The sequence below is a fragment of the Oncorhynchus nerka genome, linkage group LG22 (assembly GCF_034236695.1).
Source record: "Oncorhynchus nerka isolate Pitt River linkage group LG22, Oner_Uvic_2.0, whole genome shotgun sequence".
Taxonomy (NCBI): Eukaryota; Metazoa; Chordata; class Actinopteri; order Salmoniformes; family Salmonidae; genus Oncorhynchus; species Oncorhynchus nerka.
The window spans coordinates 31,247,694-31,266,053 of record NC_088417.1 but is presented as its reverse complement, the minus strand read 5'-3'; the positions used below and the strand labels follow the sequence as shown (position 1 = coordinate 31,266,053).

Sequence of the window (18,360 nt, the reverse complement as noted above, 5' to 3'; positions counted from 1 at the left end):
CTCCTGTCTCATATTTCACGAGGTTGGAAGCACTTCTGACTCCATGTTATGATCTTATTCAGATATAATTGTACTGCGCAGCAGAGCACACACAAATGGCTCAGCTTCAAAGTGTTAGTGATCAATTTAGTGATAACTGAGCCCTACAAGTACCCTAATTATTGATGAAAAAACAGGCCCTACCCGGATGTATAATATCAGGGCCGTCAGGCTTGTGTTGGGTAGCAGAGCTCTAATGTGGTTTCCCAACATTTCACGTTTCACGTGTGCTTTTGCAACTGGCGGGATTAGAACCTGGGTCTCCCACGAGAGAAACCAACGTCATGATCATTCATTTTAAAGTCACAGTCTACTACACTTTCACATGTAATACCTACATGTTTAAAGCAGTCCACCATAGTCCCTGTGCCCAAGTATTCCAAGGTAACCTGTCTAAATGACTATTGCCCCGTAGCACTCACATCTATAGGCATGAAATGCTTTGAAAGGCTGGTCACGGCTCACATCAACACCATCATCCCAAACACCCTGGACTCACTCCAATTTGCATACCGCCCCAACAGATCCACAGTTAACACAATCTCTATTGCACCGCTCACACCTGCACAAGAGGAACACCTACTGTATGTGAGATTGCTGTGCATTAACTACAGCTCATCATAAAACACCATAGTCCCCTCCAAGCTCATCCTTAAGTTGGGACTGAACACCTGCCTCTGCAACTGGATTCTGGACAACACTGCCACATTGACCCTCAACACGGGGGCCCCTCAGAGGTGTGTGCTTAGTCCCCTCCTGTACTCCATGTTCACCTACAACTGTGACTTCAACACCATCATTACGTTTACTGACGATGACAATGAGACAGCCTATAGGGAGGAAGTCAGAGTCCTGGCAGTGTGGTGCCAGGACAACAACCTCAGCCTGACAAAGGAGCTAATCGTGGACTGTAGGAAATGGAGGGCCGAGCACGCCCCCATTTTATTTGTATTTTAAATCCGTTATTTTACTAGGTAAGTTGACTGAGAACACGTTCTCATTTGCCACAACAACCTGGGGAATAGTTACAGGGGAGAGGAGGGGGATGAATGAGCCAATTGTAAACTGGGGATTATTAGGTGACCGTGATGGTTTGAGGGCCAGATTGGGAATTTAGTCAGGACACCGGGGTTAACACCCCTACTCTTACGATAAGTGCCATGGGGTCTTTAATGACCTCAGAGAATCAGGACACCCGTTTAACGTTCCATCCGAAAGACGGCACCCTACACAGGGCAGCCAATCACTGCCCTGGGGCATTGGGATATTTTTTTAGACCAGAGGAAAGAGTGCCTCCTACTGGCCCTCCAACACCACTTCCAGCAGCATCTGGTCTCCCATCCAGGAACTGACCAGGACCAACCCTGCTAAGCTTCAGAGCAAGCCAGCAGTGGTATGCAGGGTGGTATTCTGCTGGCCCATTCACATCGACAGGGCTGTAGCGGAGCTGGTCGAGAGCTTCAAGTTCCTCTGTGTCCACATCACTAACACAGTTGTGAAGAGGGCACAACAACGCCTCTTCCCCCTCAGGAGGCTGAAAAAATGGCATGGGCCCTCAGATCCTCAAAAGTTATACAGGTGCATCATTGAGAGCATCTTGACTGGGTCCATCACCGCTTGGTATTGCAACTGCTTGGCATCCGACCGCAAGGCACTACAGAGGGTAGTGCGTACGGACGGCCATGTACATCACTGGGACCATCGCTCCCTACCATCCAGGATCTCTATACCAGGCGGTGTCAGAGGAAGGCCCTAAAAATTGTCAGCGACTCCAGTCGTAGACGGTTCTCTCTGCTACCGCACGGAAAGCGGTACCGATTCACCAAGTCTGGAACCAACAGGACCCTGAACCGTTTCTACCCCCAAGCCATAAGACTGCTAAATAGTTAGTCCAGCTAGCTATTTGGTTTACTATTTAAATATATGCATTTGACTCATCACATATTCAGCTGCTACTGTTTATTATCTGATTCTGTTTCCTAGTCACTTTATTCCTACGTATATGTACATACAGTATCTACCTCACTTACCCCATACCCCTGCACATCGACTCAGTACTGGTACCCCATGTATATAGCTAAGTTTTCTTATTTTTGTATTACTTTTATTACGTTATTACATTTCTATTATTTCTCTATTTTCTCGCTCTCTGCATTGTTAGGAAGGGACCATAATCATGGTCATAATCATGGTCATAATCATAATCTGTTAGTCTACACCTGTTGTTTACGACACGTGACAAACAAAATGTTATTGATTTGATTCAGAACATTTATTGAGTTTCTCAGGATTTGCTTATCATGCCCTGACCTTAGAGATCCTTTAAATTCTCTATTTGGTAGGTCAGGGTGTGACTAGGGTGGGAAATCTATGTTTAAATGTCTTTGTTGGCCCGAGTATGGTTCCCAATCAGAGGCAGCTGTCTATCGTTTTCTCTGATTGGGGATCATACTTAGGCAGCCCTTTTTCCCACCTTCTGTTGTGGGATCTTGTCTTTTTGTGTTGCATGTGTTGCACTCCTAGCTTTACGTTCATTGACTTGTTTATTGTTTTTGGTAGAGCATTTAAAATGAAAGAAAATGTACACCTACCACGCTGCACCTTGGTCTTCATTTAACGACGGATGTAACATTGGTGTGATTAATCACGATTATCGCATATTCATAATTTGCTAAAATTGAGCTGTAATTTAAGAGTTTTATATAGAAAGCATTACAAGAATATTGCCGTTTTGATTTTGTCCAAAGCATCGGTTAGCAAAATCAGGAATATTGATAAACACTTTATTTAACCTCAAAGTCAACTTGTTTGGACATCGTGTTGTTGTTTTTAGCTGTATAGATTATGTATTTAGAATGTTTTCAATGTATTTTGAACGCTTTCAGACAATATGATTGAAAAAAATTATGTTTTTTCACATGAAACTGCACATCCGATTTTCACATGGGAATGTTTTTAACATGTGAAACCTCAAATTCCACATGTGCAACAGCAATTCACATGGGAGGTGAAAACGTGTTTTTCTTCTCACATGTGAAAGGTGGTATTAACATGTGAACTCTAATACATGGGAGGTGAAAACGTGTTTTTCTTCTCACATGTGAAAGGTGGTATTAACATGTGAACTCTAATACATGTGAAAATATGGTTTCCATGTGAAATGTAAGCTCAATATGTGCTATTTCATGTGGAAATTCCTCAAACGTTCTCCTCACACCTTCATAGAATTTCTTTTCATTTATATTTATATAATTTATTTTTATTTTCAGCATTCTGTTAGTGCACATAAAGTTCGTTTTTGCAGTTTTAGTTGGTAATTTAACACAACACGTCTATTGAATGGGGCTTGGAGCCCCATCACTCTACTATGTTTAAGCGATGTGTGAAAACACTGATAATAAACTTTGAAAACCTGTAACTATTTTCAGAGCCTTTGACCAAAGGAGCAGAAACAAAGGTAGTTTTATTCTCGTCCGAAACATGACTCCACATTCTAACTGTCATGGGAGTTCAGAAAAGCAAACAACTCAGTGTGTGCGAAGTGCCACTTCCCTTGTAAACCCTAGATGCCATTACAGAGCAAGTCAAAAGGGTGTATCTTGGGTAACTGTTGCTAAGAGTTGTCCCTGGACATGAGAGCAGAATGTGTCAATGACATGTTTTAGGCCAAGGAACAGGGCCAAGGAGAACAACACTATGCTATGGTGGATATACTTTCAAACGAAAGCACTGCTTCACTGAGAAGAACATCTACTAAGTTAGAAGCAGTCTATGCTACACCGTTGCAGTCCCTTGGTTCTAATCCATATAAGTGGCTGAGAATAGAGAACAGTGAGTGTTTCATACAGAATAATAGTTTTTTATTATTTTCATTTTCCGATACTTTTCCCAAATTGGTCGTGTTTATATTTATACGTGACTTTGAAGTAAAGATTTTATGTTTAGATTGAAACTGTATTTAATGTCATGTTGTAGAGAACGGCGTAATGCAATGTTTGGGGAAATGTTTTTTTTACATTTGTTTATCACATTACTTTCAGAAGGAGATTGTCACGTGAGAAATCTTTTGTGACCACATAGGGTTAACCTACTTTTTTTCCCGACAACAACTGCAATGTAAATTATGAAGGGGTTCTGCCATTGCAGCCAAATATTTTTTCCCATGTTCATTTAATGGTGTACTTTAGCTTGATCTACTGTCGCAGTATATGTGGTTCAACACTACCCATAATTGGTAGCTGGACTGAACATTGGGTGTTCCGAAAGAGTAATGTCCAATTTTGCAAAAGTCATTAAGAAGAATGTTTTTTGTACTTCAAGCCAACACAAAAACCTGGACAGCTGTGTGTTTGTGTGTGTGTGTGTGTGTGTGTGTGTGTGTGTGTACGTACGTACGTACGCACGTTTGCTTGTGAGTGTGTACGTATGTTCGTGCGTGCGCTTGTGTGTCTGCATGCCCTGCATACCACTCTTTTAATCAGTCTCTTTCTGTTTGCTCTTATTAATGTACCAGTGCAGAGTAAGTTGTTTCAACACAACTCCAAAATGTATTTTGGGATTATAAAGAGCTTAATTACGAGGGGGGAAAAAGGCAGGTTACGTTACACCACTATTGCGTGTTTAATTTGTTCTTAATCTGAGCGGTGAAAAGGAAACACACAGGCGGCTGCATTGTTTCAGTCTGACTGGGTTCATACTAACAGTCTGCTGATATATACCTGCCTGATCCCTAGACAACATTGCGAAACATTACGACGCAAGAGCCTGTCGGTAGTTAAACACTGAGAGAGGCATTGAGGCCTAGCTGTGTTATGTACATCCTGCTTCTGATCTATGGATTGGTTTGACAGAGAATGTGTTCGAACAATATTTCCTGACTTTTTTTGTTTTGTTTAATGGGTTTGAGAAGGGTTTATCAAGGAGCGATGCTTGGCTCTCTGTCGGTGTAATTTACGGCCCAGTATAAAATTAAAGACTGCCTCTTGTGTTATTGCAACCGTATTTCAAAGTGCCTTTCTCTGCCATTGAAAAGCTCTCAAAACATGTACACCCGCAAGTTGTATAATGATTTTGTAGGATTTTCTCTCATTGCCCCTCTCTCCTAACATTCTGTTCAGTACTGTATGTAACCTTCCTCCCCAGCATTCTTAATGGTGTATAACTTAGTCCCCTAAGCTTAGCAGAGGAAATTAAGCATTGAAAAGAAAGTATTTTTCACTGGAAAACACATTAGTGACCCGTCTGAGTTTTTTTTTTTTTTTTCAATTTTTTTATGTCCCTCGGTCTTAAAAATATCCAAACGCCATTTCATTGCATCTCTTCAAATTTCATAAACTGTATTAAAACCTTGTAATATTGCATGAAAAATATGAAAACATCTTTATATGAGCAGAATAAAAACCACAACATTTTGTTACAGCGTGTTTGCCTTGGCGACTTCATTAGACATTCAAAATGTTTCACTTAGAGGTTTCGTGTCTGTCCCGTTTTTCAGAATGACTCAGTCTTGTGCTTTATGTCATTGTGTTATTGTGCTTTATGTCATTGTGTTATTGTGCTTTATGTCATGGTGTTGTCGTGTGTTTTGTCATTGTGTTGTCGTGTGTTTTGTCATTGTGTTGTCGTGTGTTTTGTCATTGTGTTGTCGTGTGTTTGGTCATTGTGTTGTCGTGTGTTTGGTCATTGTGTTATCGTGTGTTTTGTCATTGTGTTATTTATTGTGTTTTATCACAGTGTTATTGTGTGTTTTGTCATAGTGTTAGTGTGTGTTTTGTCATTGTGTTATTTATTGTGTTTTATCACAGTGTTATTGTGTGTTTTGTCATAGTGTTAGTGTGTGTTTTGTCATTGTGTTATTTATTGTGTTTTATCACAGTGTTAGTGTGTGTTTTGTCATAGTGTTAGTGTGTGTTTTGTCATAGTGTTAGTGTGTGTTTTGTCATAGTGTTAGTGTGTGTTTTGTCATAGTGTTAGTGTGTGTTTTATCACAGTGTTAGTGTGTGTTTTGTCATAGTGTTAGTGTGTGTTTTGTCATAGTGTTAGTGTGTGTTTTGTCATAGTGTTAGTGTGTGTTTTGTCATAGTGTTAGTGTGTGTTTTGTCATAGTGTTAGTGTGTGTTTTGTCATAGTGTTAGTGTGTGTTTTGTCACAGTGTTATTGTGTGTTTTATCACAGTGTTAGTGTGTGTTTTGTCATAGTGTTAGTGTGTGTTTTATCACAGTGTTAATGTGTGTTTGTCATAGTGTTAATGTGTGTTTTGTCATAGTGTTAGTGTGTGTTTTGTCATAGTGTTAGTGTGTGTTTTGTCACAGTGTTAGTGTGTGTTTGTCATAGTGTTAGTGTGTGTTTGTCATAGTGTTAATGTGTGTTTTGTCATAGTGTTAGTGTGTGTTTTATCACAGTGTTATTGTGTGTTTTGTCATAGTGTTAGTGTGTGTTTTGTCACAGTGTTAGTGTGTGTTTGTCATAGTGTTAATGTGTGTTTTGTCCTCCGTTCCCTGGTTCTGTTGGGGAGCTCTGTGAACAAGCCTTGGAGGAGTTTTCAGGGGCTGCTAGCTTTCCCAGAGGAAGTGTCTACCAGAGCTAAGCAGAAAAAGCGCCAAGATGAATTGTCCTTCCTGTTTGAGTTGACATCTACACTTGGTATCTCACACTTTTATAAGGATGGTGCTTTATTTAGTCCCTTTTACAAAATCAACACACCCTCCTCTTTGCTTTACATCGCTTCCAGAGGGCCGCAGATTGTTTGCTGAAACCGTAAATCCTTGTGGACAGCTTCAGCTAGCTTTCTGTATTAAAGGGTCTCTTTCATAAGACAAGCTTTGTGAGGTAAAATGATGTAAATTACAAAATGCGTGTGGTAGGTATTCCAGAGAATGGCCGTTGCCAGCTCCTAGCTCGTATGTATTTTAGGCTTTAAATCTCAAAATTAGAAAAACGTTTGCACTGTTGTTGCCATGTATACTTAATCTACTCTTTCGCTTTGCACTGTCGGTGTTTGTCTTCATTTTCTGTGCTCTACACGCTCAAACTGAACTAGTGAACACGACAAGGGAGAGAGGGGGGAGAATAAATAGAGGGAGGGAAGGAGTGAGAGTGAAAGAGAGAGTGAGAGCAGCAGTCAGAATTTCAAACACTGCACCATCTCAGAAGAAAGATTTCTGAAGTTTCCTCTTAGTCATGCTCTGTCTGTAACAGAATGTCAGGTTGTGGACTGGATGTGGTGTGCAGATGATACCGCTAGCATACACCACTGGTGCTGCTCTCTGCAGCTAGCTACTGTATGTATGAAATACCTAGTGTGTTAGGCCTGCCTGACGATATGACTCAAGCCTTTCTCTAAAGTCTGGTCTGGAATGAGGAGGAATGTCCAGTTCCAGCAGCTCTCTCAGGTTGGACTTCCTCGTGTGTGTGTGTGTGTGTGTGTGTGTGTGTGTGTGTGTGTGTGAAACCATAGATTTAGAGAGAGTACAGTAAACTTAGAGTAGTCTTAGAGTACAGTAAACTTTCCATGAGTCAAACCCCCCAAAATCATTGATATGAAGCTGGGTTTTTCTCTTCTGAGAAAGAGATGAGGGGAACACAGCTAAATGGTCCTGGCTCATTGGAGGCCATAGGGAACGTTGTTTACCTTGACTTCCCTTAGTAACTTCCCTTCCCTTCCCCTCGACCCAGAGCTCAGCTCAGCTAAATGCAGCCTGTTTGTGTTGTTTGCCCATAGCATGGAAAGAGCAGGAGGCTGAACCAGGATGTTCGGTCCCAAATGGCACCCCATTCCCTATATAGTGGACTAATTTTGCCTTTGGTCAAAATGTAATAGGGTGCCATTTGGGACGTATCCAAGGGAACGCTGGGCCAGGGGTCTGAGTCTGTAATGCCTGGTTGGTTGTCAGACCCAGGAGCTTTTCTAGGGGAATTTAGAGATCCTAACTCCTCAGGAAGCAGCAGCCCAACACTGGAGCACTTAACACTGGGACACCTCCATGTGTGATGGGAGGGGATGTGTGTGTTCGTGCATTGCACATGCTAATGCAACACTGTGCAGCAGGGCAGGCCTCCCCCTCCCCAGCTCAGCCTGAGAGCCAGAAAGCAGCCAGGGGCGGCAGCGTGCTCTGCTCCTGCAGCTTCTCTTTTAGGAGGGCAGGACTCACAAGAGTCCCTCTGAAGATCGAAAAACCTCACTCTACTGATTCGGTTCTCAAACGAGCGAGAGCAAGTGTTCATGTTACCATGGTTTGGGAATATTCTAACAAGTGGTGTATTATAGTCTTTGAGATCCCAGCTGGGGAGGAAGAAGAGAGAGAAAATGCAAAGAGACACGCTTATCTTAGCCCATAACTGTGCGCTTGGGGAGACCTTATTTGGCCTCGTCTGAATAACATGCTATGATGTTGGCAAAACTCTGCTTCTGGCACTTTGCAGGCATCCTCTCTTTTCACAAAAGAGACTTGTGTCTGAGCCAAGCTGCATGTTTTCTGGACCTTGTGTATATAACATTTGCGTTTCAGAGGTGTTTTGGATGCTATTTAAAAACCCGTATAAAAACCATATAAACTGATGTTACTACCACAGAAATACTAACTGATACACTGATGCATTGAAAGAGACCCGTATTCATAGGCCAACATCCATTTTTTTTATTTTTTCCAATGCAGGGAATGGACTGGTGGTATTATTTTCTCAGCTTTTTGAGGGTTGTCAATGTTCTCCCGGAGTGTGTCAGTTTGTTTGCTCACTGCTCATACACGGAGAGGAGATAGAAGCCTCGTCTTTCATCTGTTTTCCTTTCACTATTTATCTTTGAGCAGAACATTCTGGGAATGTCTTTCTCTCCGCTCTCTGGCACTGCGCTAGGCCGCTAGCTAACCACACAAATGTGCGACGCAGCCTTTTTAGTTTGCATGTAACACAGAAAGAGTCAGAGTTCAACCTCAACCTCACACTGACATACATTATGAACACAATGATAGCATGGGAACAGAACAGAGACCTGTAATGTCCTGTAATGTCCCAACCAGTGGTAAACTCACCGTCAGGGCCAAGGGCAGGCTGGTTGAAATAGATGGAGATAAGAGTCAGTGAAGCATGATGTGAGGATCTATTAGATTACTTTCGAGGCAGATGTTCACGTTAAAACACACTTACAAACACACACACACACGTGCACATGCAGCACATGGGGATTCGTGAAGCGTAGTCCTCATCCTGAGGTGTCCACACTTGCACCAGCGAATAGCTAGCTTTTCGTGCCGACTGGTAAGATGTTTCAGGAGGGCAGTCATGTGTGCTAGTAAGCCAGAGGTTCTGGGTCTGAGACGAATCAGGAGGAATTGGTACTCGCTAAGCAAGCAGCGTGACGTACTTTACAGGCGCGCGCACACACACACACACACACTATTATATTAATGATACAGTACAAACCCCATTAAGGATCTCCATGGAGAATGCCCTGCATGTCAAAGACAGAAGAATCCAACCTGGTCTCAGAGCATTTCATATTATTCTGTACGTAAATCTGAAACACTTGATTTAATATGATATGTTACGTTTCGTATGGTACAGTTGAAGTCGGAAGTTTACATACACTTAGGTTGGAGTCATTAAAACTTGTTTTTCAACCACTCCACAAATTTCTTGTTAACAAACTATCGTTTTGGCAAGTCGGTTGTGTCCTAAGTCATTTTTCCAACAATTGTTTACAGAGATTATTTCACTTATAATTCACTGTATCACAATTCCAGTAGGTCAGAAGTTTACATACACTAAGTTGACTGTGCCTTTAATTTCAGAAAATTATGTCATGGCATTAGAAGCTTCTGATAGGCTAATTGACAACATTTGAGTCAATTGGAGGTGTACCTGTGGCCTACCTTCCAAATCAGTGCCTCTTTGCTTGACATCATGGGAAAATCTAAATAAATCAGCCAAGACTTCAGAAAATAAATTGTAGACTTCCACAAGCCTGGATCATCCTTGGGAGCAATTTCCAAATGCCTGAAGGTACCACGTTCATCTGTACAAACAATAGTACGCAAGTATGAACACCATGGGACCACGCAGCCGTCATACCGCTCAGGAAGGAGACGCATTCTGTCTCCTAGAGATGAGCCTACTTTGGTGTGAAAAGTGCAAATCAATCTCAGAACAACAGTGAAGGACCTTGTGAAGATGCTGGAGGAAATATGTACAAAAGTATCTATATCCACAGTAAAACGAGTCCTATATCGACAATACCTGAATGGCCGCTCAGCAGGGAAGAGGCCACTGCTCCAAAATCGCCATAAAAAAGCCAGACTACAGTTTGCAACTGCATATGGGGACAAAGATCGTACTTTTTGGAGAAATGTCCTCTGGTCTTCCAAATGGACAATGACCCCAAGCATACTTCCAAAGTTGTGGCAAAATGGCTTAAGGACAATAAAGTCAAGATGTTGGAGTGGCCATCACAAAGCCCTGACCTCAATCCTTTTAAAAATTTGTGGGCAGAAGTGAAAATGCGTGTACGAGCAAGGAGGCCTACAAACCTGACTCAGTTACACCAGCTCTGTCAGGAGGAATTCACCCAACTTATTGTGGGAAGCTTGTGGAAGGCTACTCGAAATGTTTGACCCAAGTTAAACACTTTAAAGGCAATGCTACCAAATACTAATTGAGTGTATGTAAACTTCTGACCCACTGGGAATGTGATGAAATAAATAAAAGCTGAAATAAATCATTCTCTCTACTATTGTTCTGACATTTCCCATTCTTAAAATAAAGTGGTGATCCTAACTGACCTAAGACAGGGAATTTTTACTAGGATAATGTCAGAAATTGTGAAAAACTGAGTTTAAATGTATTTGGCTGAGGTGTATGTAAACTTCCGACTTCAACTGTATGTTTTAATTTGTGGATGTCCATCCATTTCGTATGATACACTATATATACAAAAGTATGTGGACATCCCTTCAAATGAGTGGATTAAGGTATTTCAGCCACGCCTGTTGCTGACAGGTGTATAAAATTGAGCACACAGCCATGCAATCTCCATAGACAAACATTGGCATTAAATTGGCCTTACTGAAGACCTCAGTAACTTTCAATGTGGCACCGCCATAGGATGCCATCTTTCCAAGTCAGCACAAGAACTGTTCGTCGGGAGCTTCATGAAATGGGTTTTCATGGCTGAGCAGCCGCACACAAGCCTAAGATCCCCATGCACAATGCCAAACGTCGGCTCGAGTGGCGTAAAGCTCACCGCCATTGGACTCTGGAGCAGTGGAAACACGTTCTCTGGAGTGATGAATCACGCTTCACCATCTGGTTTGGCAGATGCCAGAAGAACGCGACCTTCCCCAATGCATAGTGCCAACTGTAAAGTTTGGTGGAGGAATAATGGTCTGGAGCTGTTTTAACGCTTCAGCATACAATAACATTCTGGTTGATTCTGGGCTTCTAACCTTGTTGCAACAGTTTGGGGAAGGCCCTTTCCTGTTTCAGCATGACATTGCCCCTGTGTATAAAGCGAGGTCCATACAGAAATGGTTTGCCAAGTCTGATGTGGAAGAACTTGACTGGCCTGCACAGAGCCCAGACCTCAACCCTGTTATAGCAGCAAAGGGGGGACCAACTCCAAATTAATGCCCATGATTTTGTAATGAGATGTTTGATGAGCAGGTGTCCCCATACTTTAGGTCATATAGTGTACGTTACAAATTAGAGTTTGTATGATATGTTGCGAATTCCAATTTCTTATGGCTAATGTTAGCTAACTGGCAAACACTAACGTTAGCAAGCTGGCCAACGTTAGCTAGGTAAAGGGTTATGGTTTAGAGTCAGGTTAAATGGTCAAGATTAGGGTTAAGGTTCGGGGAAAGGTTAGCTAACATGCTACGTAGCTAAAGTTGTGGTGATGAGATTCGAACACGCAACCTTTGGGTTGCTAGACATTTACGTTATACGGAGAGAGAGACAGAGAGACGATGGCTTTATTTGCTGCGTCGTCCTCTCTTAATATAGTCATATTCATAGCCTATCGAAGCCTATAAAGCCCGAGAGAGACTGAATACCTAAAGCTCTCTCCTTCATAGGACTGTTTCATGTAATGTCTGAATCTATTCCATGGATTTAGGTGTTTAAGAAGGTCTTAAGGATCATTTCCTTTGTACACAGGATACTGTCTAGAATATTGTTTGCTGTGCTTAAAGGATCCTCAGATGACAGGATGTGCCATTTCAACACTGACAAGTTGGGACACAATTGGTTGGCTGTTCAAACACCGCTGCCAAGCCTGCGTCAATATTCTTGGTGTACAAGTCTTCAAAAACAAAACCTGCCATTTTACAGCTTTAAAGCTTACTTTTGAGTTAGTACTCAATGTAGAGCCTGAAAAGTATCTAGAATATACTGTATGATTAATGCACTGTCAAATAATCATTTTGTTTGGGACTCGTGAGCTTTCGAGTGTTTACCTTTGAGATCTAAATTAGCCTGTTTCGTTCATTATTGATGCAAACCAGAAAGCCTCCAAACTAAGTTGAGTGTGGCTTAAGAGAGCTCAATGGTACAACATTGTGATTTCATGAAGGAGCACACATTGAACAAATTTAAAATGTCCATTGCGCCGGAGTGTTTGTGCCTGTATTTACTTTTATTTTGATTTGGGACTGCAGCTGCCCACAAGCTTGATGTAGTCACTTTTTGCTCACGAAAATAGGCAAAGATAGCATCCTAAAACCCATGCTATACCATAGCCACAGTGGGTTTTATTGGCAGACTTTTCCATCTCCAAAGGTTGACATGTTGTGACAGTATAATAAGTAACTCTTTTGAACACAATAAAAATGTTTTAATGTATTATTTTGATGTAAAACCCTAAATGTGGGGCCCAAAAAAAGCAGAATTTCTGGGGAGAGAAAAACCCAATGTTCTGCAAACAGATCAAACAGCAGATCCATTATACAAGTGGCAGTAATAGTCGGATATAATCTGACCTTTGGAGCAGTGGAAGGATGTCAAGTAGTGTGGTTGCTTCGTGCTCAGGTTTTTAATGCGTAGCCACACTGCTGCCTGCTAGACAAACGCTTTCATCTAAACAAACTTTGCAGAGACGGGCAGGCATGTGCTGCTTGCAGCTGTAACCCATGCCCCATGCTCATGGCCTGGTTAGGAGGTTAAAACAGGACACACAGAGAAAGACACGCCACTGCAGCCTGACAGACTACTCACAGCTACTGTATACAGACTTTGCATTTCTCAGCAATCGTGAGTTGTAGTGCTGACCATGAACAAACTACTTGATACTTACAGTATCCACTAAATTAATACATTTCATGTAAATGCCATATCCCCATTGATTTACCGACAGCTTCATCATGATATTGAATGAGACTGAACAAATTGTTACATTAGCGATTTTATCTCCCGCATTAGCGACTTTGTCTCTCCTATCTCCCCTGCTTCTGATTGTTACAGTAGCATCTTTAACCTGTCCTCTCCTCTCTCCCTGTACTGTAGCTCCTGTTGGGTATGATGGGCTCCACTGACGAGGTCCTTCAGGAAGCTGCCGCTGGCTGTGTGGCTAACATCCGCCGCCTGGCCCTGGCCAATGAAAAGGCACGGTACGGTTAAACAACCACCATGAACCCTCCCCCCCAGATGCTACTATGACCTCATCATCACTTTCTGGGTTACAATTGGATGTCATGGTTCCAGATCTACTCCAGTAGCCTTCCATCCACAGAGACTCATCTCACTATCCATCTATCCTTCCCACCCATCCCACAGAATATAAGAGTGATTCCTTCTGCCTCCATCTGTAATAGCAGGAAGCGTTTATTCTATCCTACCCATGAATTTGGATGATTATTTCATTTGGATTTCATACAAACATACTGTATAGGAAAACTATGTCTCCTCTCAATTTGATAATAGCAATAAATGCTTTCTTTCTCCTGTTTTGTGCCCATGCCAGATACCCCACCACTGTTCCTGAGAGTGAAGCAGTTTAGAGCATGTACTGTGCAGTCACATTCCTTACGCAATCCACACGAGACACTGATATCTAAACAAGACCACATCTGGCTGTGTTACTCACTTCAACACAAGCACCTTAAAACTGTAAATATGTCTGCGAAACACAGACACAACCTCCAATGAGCCCTTGAGAGATATTGGAAACAATGCATTGTTGTGTCAGTATATTATATGAGCTGAGCTTATTTGCTCAACAGTGGGTCTGTCTGTATGCAACTCAAGATACTCAGAAATTCAATCAACATTGACATAAACGGGCAAAATACAGAGATAACATTGCATAATGCAGTAGAAGGTCCCTCCTGCACTAAAAATACGAATCTAAACGTGTAATTGGTACACACAGTTTCCTATTAATCACAATTACTTAATGTATTTTCCTGTTGCATTATGGGTAGGCATAGTCATAAGTAATTGGGAAAATGTATGTATATACAGTACCAGTCAAAAGTTTGGACATACCTACTCATTCAAAGGTTTTTCTTTATTTTTACTATTTTCTACATTGTTGAATAATTGTGAAGACGTCAAAACTATGAAATAACACATATGGAATCATGTAGTAACCAAAAAAGTGTTAAACAAATCAAAATATATTTTATGTAGCCACTAGCCACCCTTTGCCTCGATGACAGCTTTGCACACTCTTGGCATTCTCTCAACCAGCTTCATGAGGTAGTCACCTGGAATGCTTTTCCAACAGTCTTGAAGAAGTTCCTACATTTTGCTGAGCACTTGTTTGCTTTTCCTTCATTCTGCGGTCCAACTCATCCCAAACCATCTCAAGTTGTTCTAGACCTCAGCTGAATCTGGTAATGAATGGTGTGGCTGTTGAACAAGTTTAGGTGACTAAATTACTTGCTATTACTTTAGATTGTAAACTGTCATGGTCAAAACATATAGATTCAATGGTTGTAAAGATGAGGAGAGGTCTGTCCGTAATAAAGAGATGCTCTGCGTTTTCGACACCACACTCCAAAAAGCAAGTCCTGCAGGCTCTAGTTTTGTCTAATCTTGATTATTGTCTGGTCGTGTGGTCCAGTGCTGCAGAGAAAGACCTAGTTAAGCTGCAGCTGGCCCAGAACAGAGCAGTACGTTTAGCTCTTAATTGTAATCAGAGGGCTGATATAAATACTATGCATGCCAGTCTCTCTGGGCTAAGAGTTGAGGAGAGACTGACTGCATCACGTCTTCTCTTTATAAGAAACATTCATGTGTTGAAAATCCCAAATTGTTTGCATAGTCAACTTACACACAGCTCTGACACACACACTTATCCCACCAGACATGTCTTTTCACAGTCCCCAAATCCAGAACAAATTCAAGAAAGCGTACAGTATTATATAGAGCCCTTATTGCATGGAACTTCCTTCCATCTCATATTGCTCAAATAAACAGCAAACCTGGTTTCAAAAAACAGATAAAGCAACACCTCTCCCCTATTGGACCTAGATAGTTTATATGTAGGGCTGTTCTTGTCTTGATGTTCTGTATTATGTGTCATGTTTTGTGTGGACCCCAGGAAGAGTATCTGCTGCTTTTGCAACAGCTAATGGGGATCCTAATAAAATACCAAAATTGGGTTGAGGTCAGGTGATCTCCTTCTTCGTCAAATTGCACTTACACAGCCTGGAAGTGTGTTTTGGGTCATTGTCCTGTTGAAAAACAAATGAGAGTCCCACTAAGCCCAAACCAGATGGGATGGCGTATCACTGCAGAATGCTGTGGTAGCCATGGTGGTTAAGTGTGCCTTGAATTCTAAATAAATCACAGACAGTGTCACCAGCAAAGCACCTCCATGCTTCATGGTGGTAACCACACATATGGATGGAGATCATCCTTTCACCTACTCTGCGTCCAAAAATCTTCAATTTGGACTCCAGACCAAAGGACAAATTTCCACCGGTCTAATCCTCTGCAGCAGAGGCAACTCTAGGACTTCCATTCCTGTAGCGGTCCTCATGAGAGCCAGTTTCATCATAGCGCTTGATGGTTTTTGCAACTGCACTTGAAGAAACTTTGAAAGTTCTTGACATTTTCTGTATTGACTGACCTTCATGTCTTAAAGTAATGATGGCCTGTCATTTCTCTTTGCTTATTTGAGCTGTCCTTGCCATATAATGGACTTGTTCTTTTACCAAATAGGGCTATCTTCTGTATACCCCCCTTACCTTGTCACAACACAACTGATTGGCTTAAACTTTTAACAAGACACGCCTGTTAATTGAAATGCATTCCAGGTTACTACCTCATGAAGCTGGTTGAGAGAATGCCAAGAGTGTGCAAAGCTGTCATCAAGGCAAAGGGTGGATATTTGAAGAATCTCATATATAAAATAGATTTTGATTTGTTTAACAATTGTTTGGTTACTACATGATTCCATATGTGGTATTTCATAGTTTTGATGTCTTCACTATTATTCTACAATGTATAAAATAGTTCAAATAAAGAAAAACCCTTGAATGAGTAGGTGTTCTAACTTTTGACCGGTAGTGTATATACACATCTCAGAACCAAAACCCTAGTGTGGCGTCTGCTCGACAATACCCTTTAAATGACTCATAAACAACTGGATTGTTTTCTTCCATTAAAGACAATAACTGCTCTGCTGCTTTTTCATACAAATAATGACATGAACTTAAAAAAGAGAGAATAGATTGCTTTTTATTGAAGAGAATACAAAACATAACAAAAGAGAGGGGATTGGATGAGAATGGATTTCTGCTTAAGCTCAGACATCCCTACCACTGTAGTCGGAAACTTGATGAGTGAGTGTGACCTCCTTTACCTCCTCCGTCTTGTGTCCTTAGAAAAAACAAACATTTCAGTTTTCATTGTTTCACCCTGCAACCTGGACTCAGAGGTAGACGTAGTATAGTAAACAAAAATCTGGGACACTCAAATTTGTATGATATGTACAGTCAAATTTCCTGCCAGTTCTTCTCTACGGTGACACCATTTATGGGAATGCATCAGCCACTACTCTTAAACCTTTGGATTCCTTGGTGCCACTAGGGCAGTTTAAAACCCTGATGATAAATGAGTCCACTGAGGTGTGCAATTGTTTTGATTGATTGACTTTAAAAATGTGTTTATGATGCCTGTAATGTACTTGTTATTTTATCTTGTAGTTGTACCTTTTATTTCATGTCCCCAGGGCACCATTGAAAATGAGACCCTGTTCTCAATTGGGCTCCCCTGAGTCTAAGCCATTACTGCTATTAGCCCATAAAAACACATTAAATAACAGATTCATACTGTACATGGAAAAACAGTCAGAAAATAAATAAAATGACCTCTTTAAAAAATATATATGTGTCTGACCTATATACGTATGAGAGATATAAGAAAGATCAGGACATTATTTTCCTTTTTTGGAACCATATTTAACAACAACAAAAAAGTCTCTAAACAACAATGAACAAAAAAAAATGAATATTCCATTCTCTGACCAGAGCTCTGGTGGACATTCCTACAGTCAACATGCTAATTGCATACTCTCTCTAAACTTGAGAAATCTGTGGCATTGCTTTGTGTGACTAAACTGCACATTTTAGAGTGGCCTTTATTTCCCCCCAGCACAAGGTGCACCTGTGCAATGATCATGCTGTTTAATCAGCTTCTTGATATGCCACACCTGTCAGGTGGATAGATTATTTGGGCAAAGGAGAAATGCTCACCAACAGGAATGTAATCAAATATGTGCACAAAATCTGAGAGAAATAAGCTTTTTGTGCTTATGGAACATTTCTGGGATCTTTTATTTCAGCTCATGAAACATGGGACCAAAAATGTACATGTTGTGTTTTTGTTCAGTGTGTGTATATATATATATATATATATATATATATATACACTTAGTGTACAAAACATTAGGAACACCTGCTCCTTCCATGACATAGACTGACCAGGTGAAATCTATGATCCCCTTTTGATGTCCACTTCAACCAGTGTAGATGAAGGGAGTCGACAGGTTGAAGAAAAAATGTTAAGCCTTGAGACAATTGAGACATGGATTGTGTGCCATTCAGAGGGTATATGGGTAAGACAAAAATATTTAAGTGCCTTTGAATGGGTTATGGTAGTAGGTGCCAGGCACACCAGTTTGAGTGTGTCAAGAACTGCAACGCTGAGTGGTTTTTCACGCTCAAAAGTTTCACGTGTGTATCAGGAATGGAATGGTCACAACTGTGGGAAGCATTGGAGTCAACATGAGCCAGCTTCCCTGTGGAACGCTTTTGACACTTTGTAGAGTCCGTGCCCCGACGAATTGAGGCTGTTCTGAGGGCAAAAGGGGTTGCAACTCAA

General features: G+C 41.3%; 1 protein-coding gene across 2 annotated transcripts in view; it reads left to right on the top strand.

Moving 5' to 3' along the window:
• The window catches only part of odad2 (outer dynein arm docking complex subunit 2), a 78,674-nt gene extending 61,312 nt beyond the window's left edge, over positions 1–17,362 (top strand). For both annotated transcript variants that reach the window (XM_029626701.2, XM_029626702.2), the window contains exon 20: positions 13,534–17,362. In XM_029626701.2, the coding sequence (XP_029482561.2) occupies positions 13,534–13,647 (114 nt within the window). In that variant the 3' untranslated portion in view covers positions 13,648–17,362. The remainder of the gene's footprint in view (positions 1–13,533) is intronic.
• Positions 17,363–18,360: the final 998 nt, after the last annotated feature.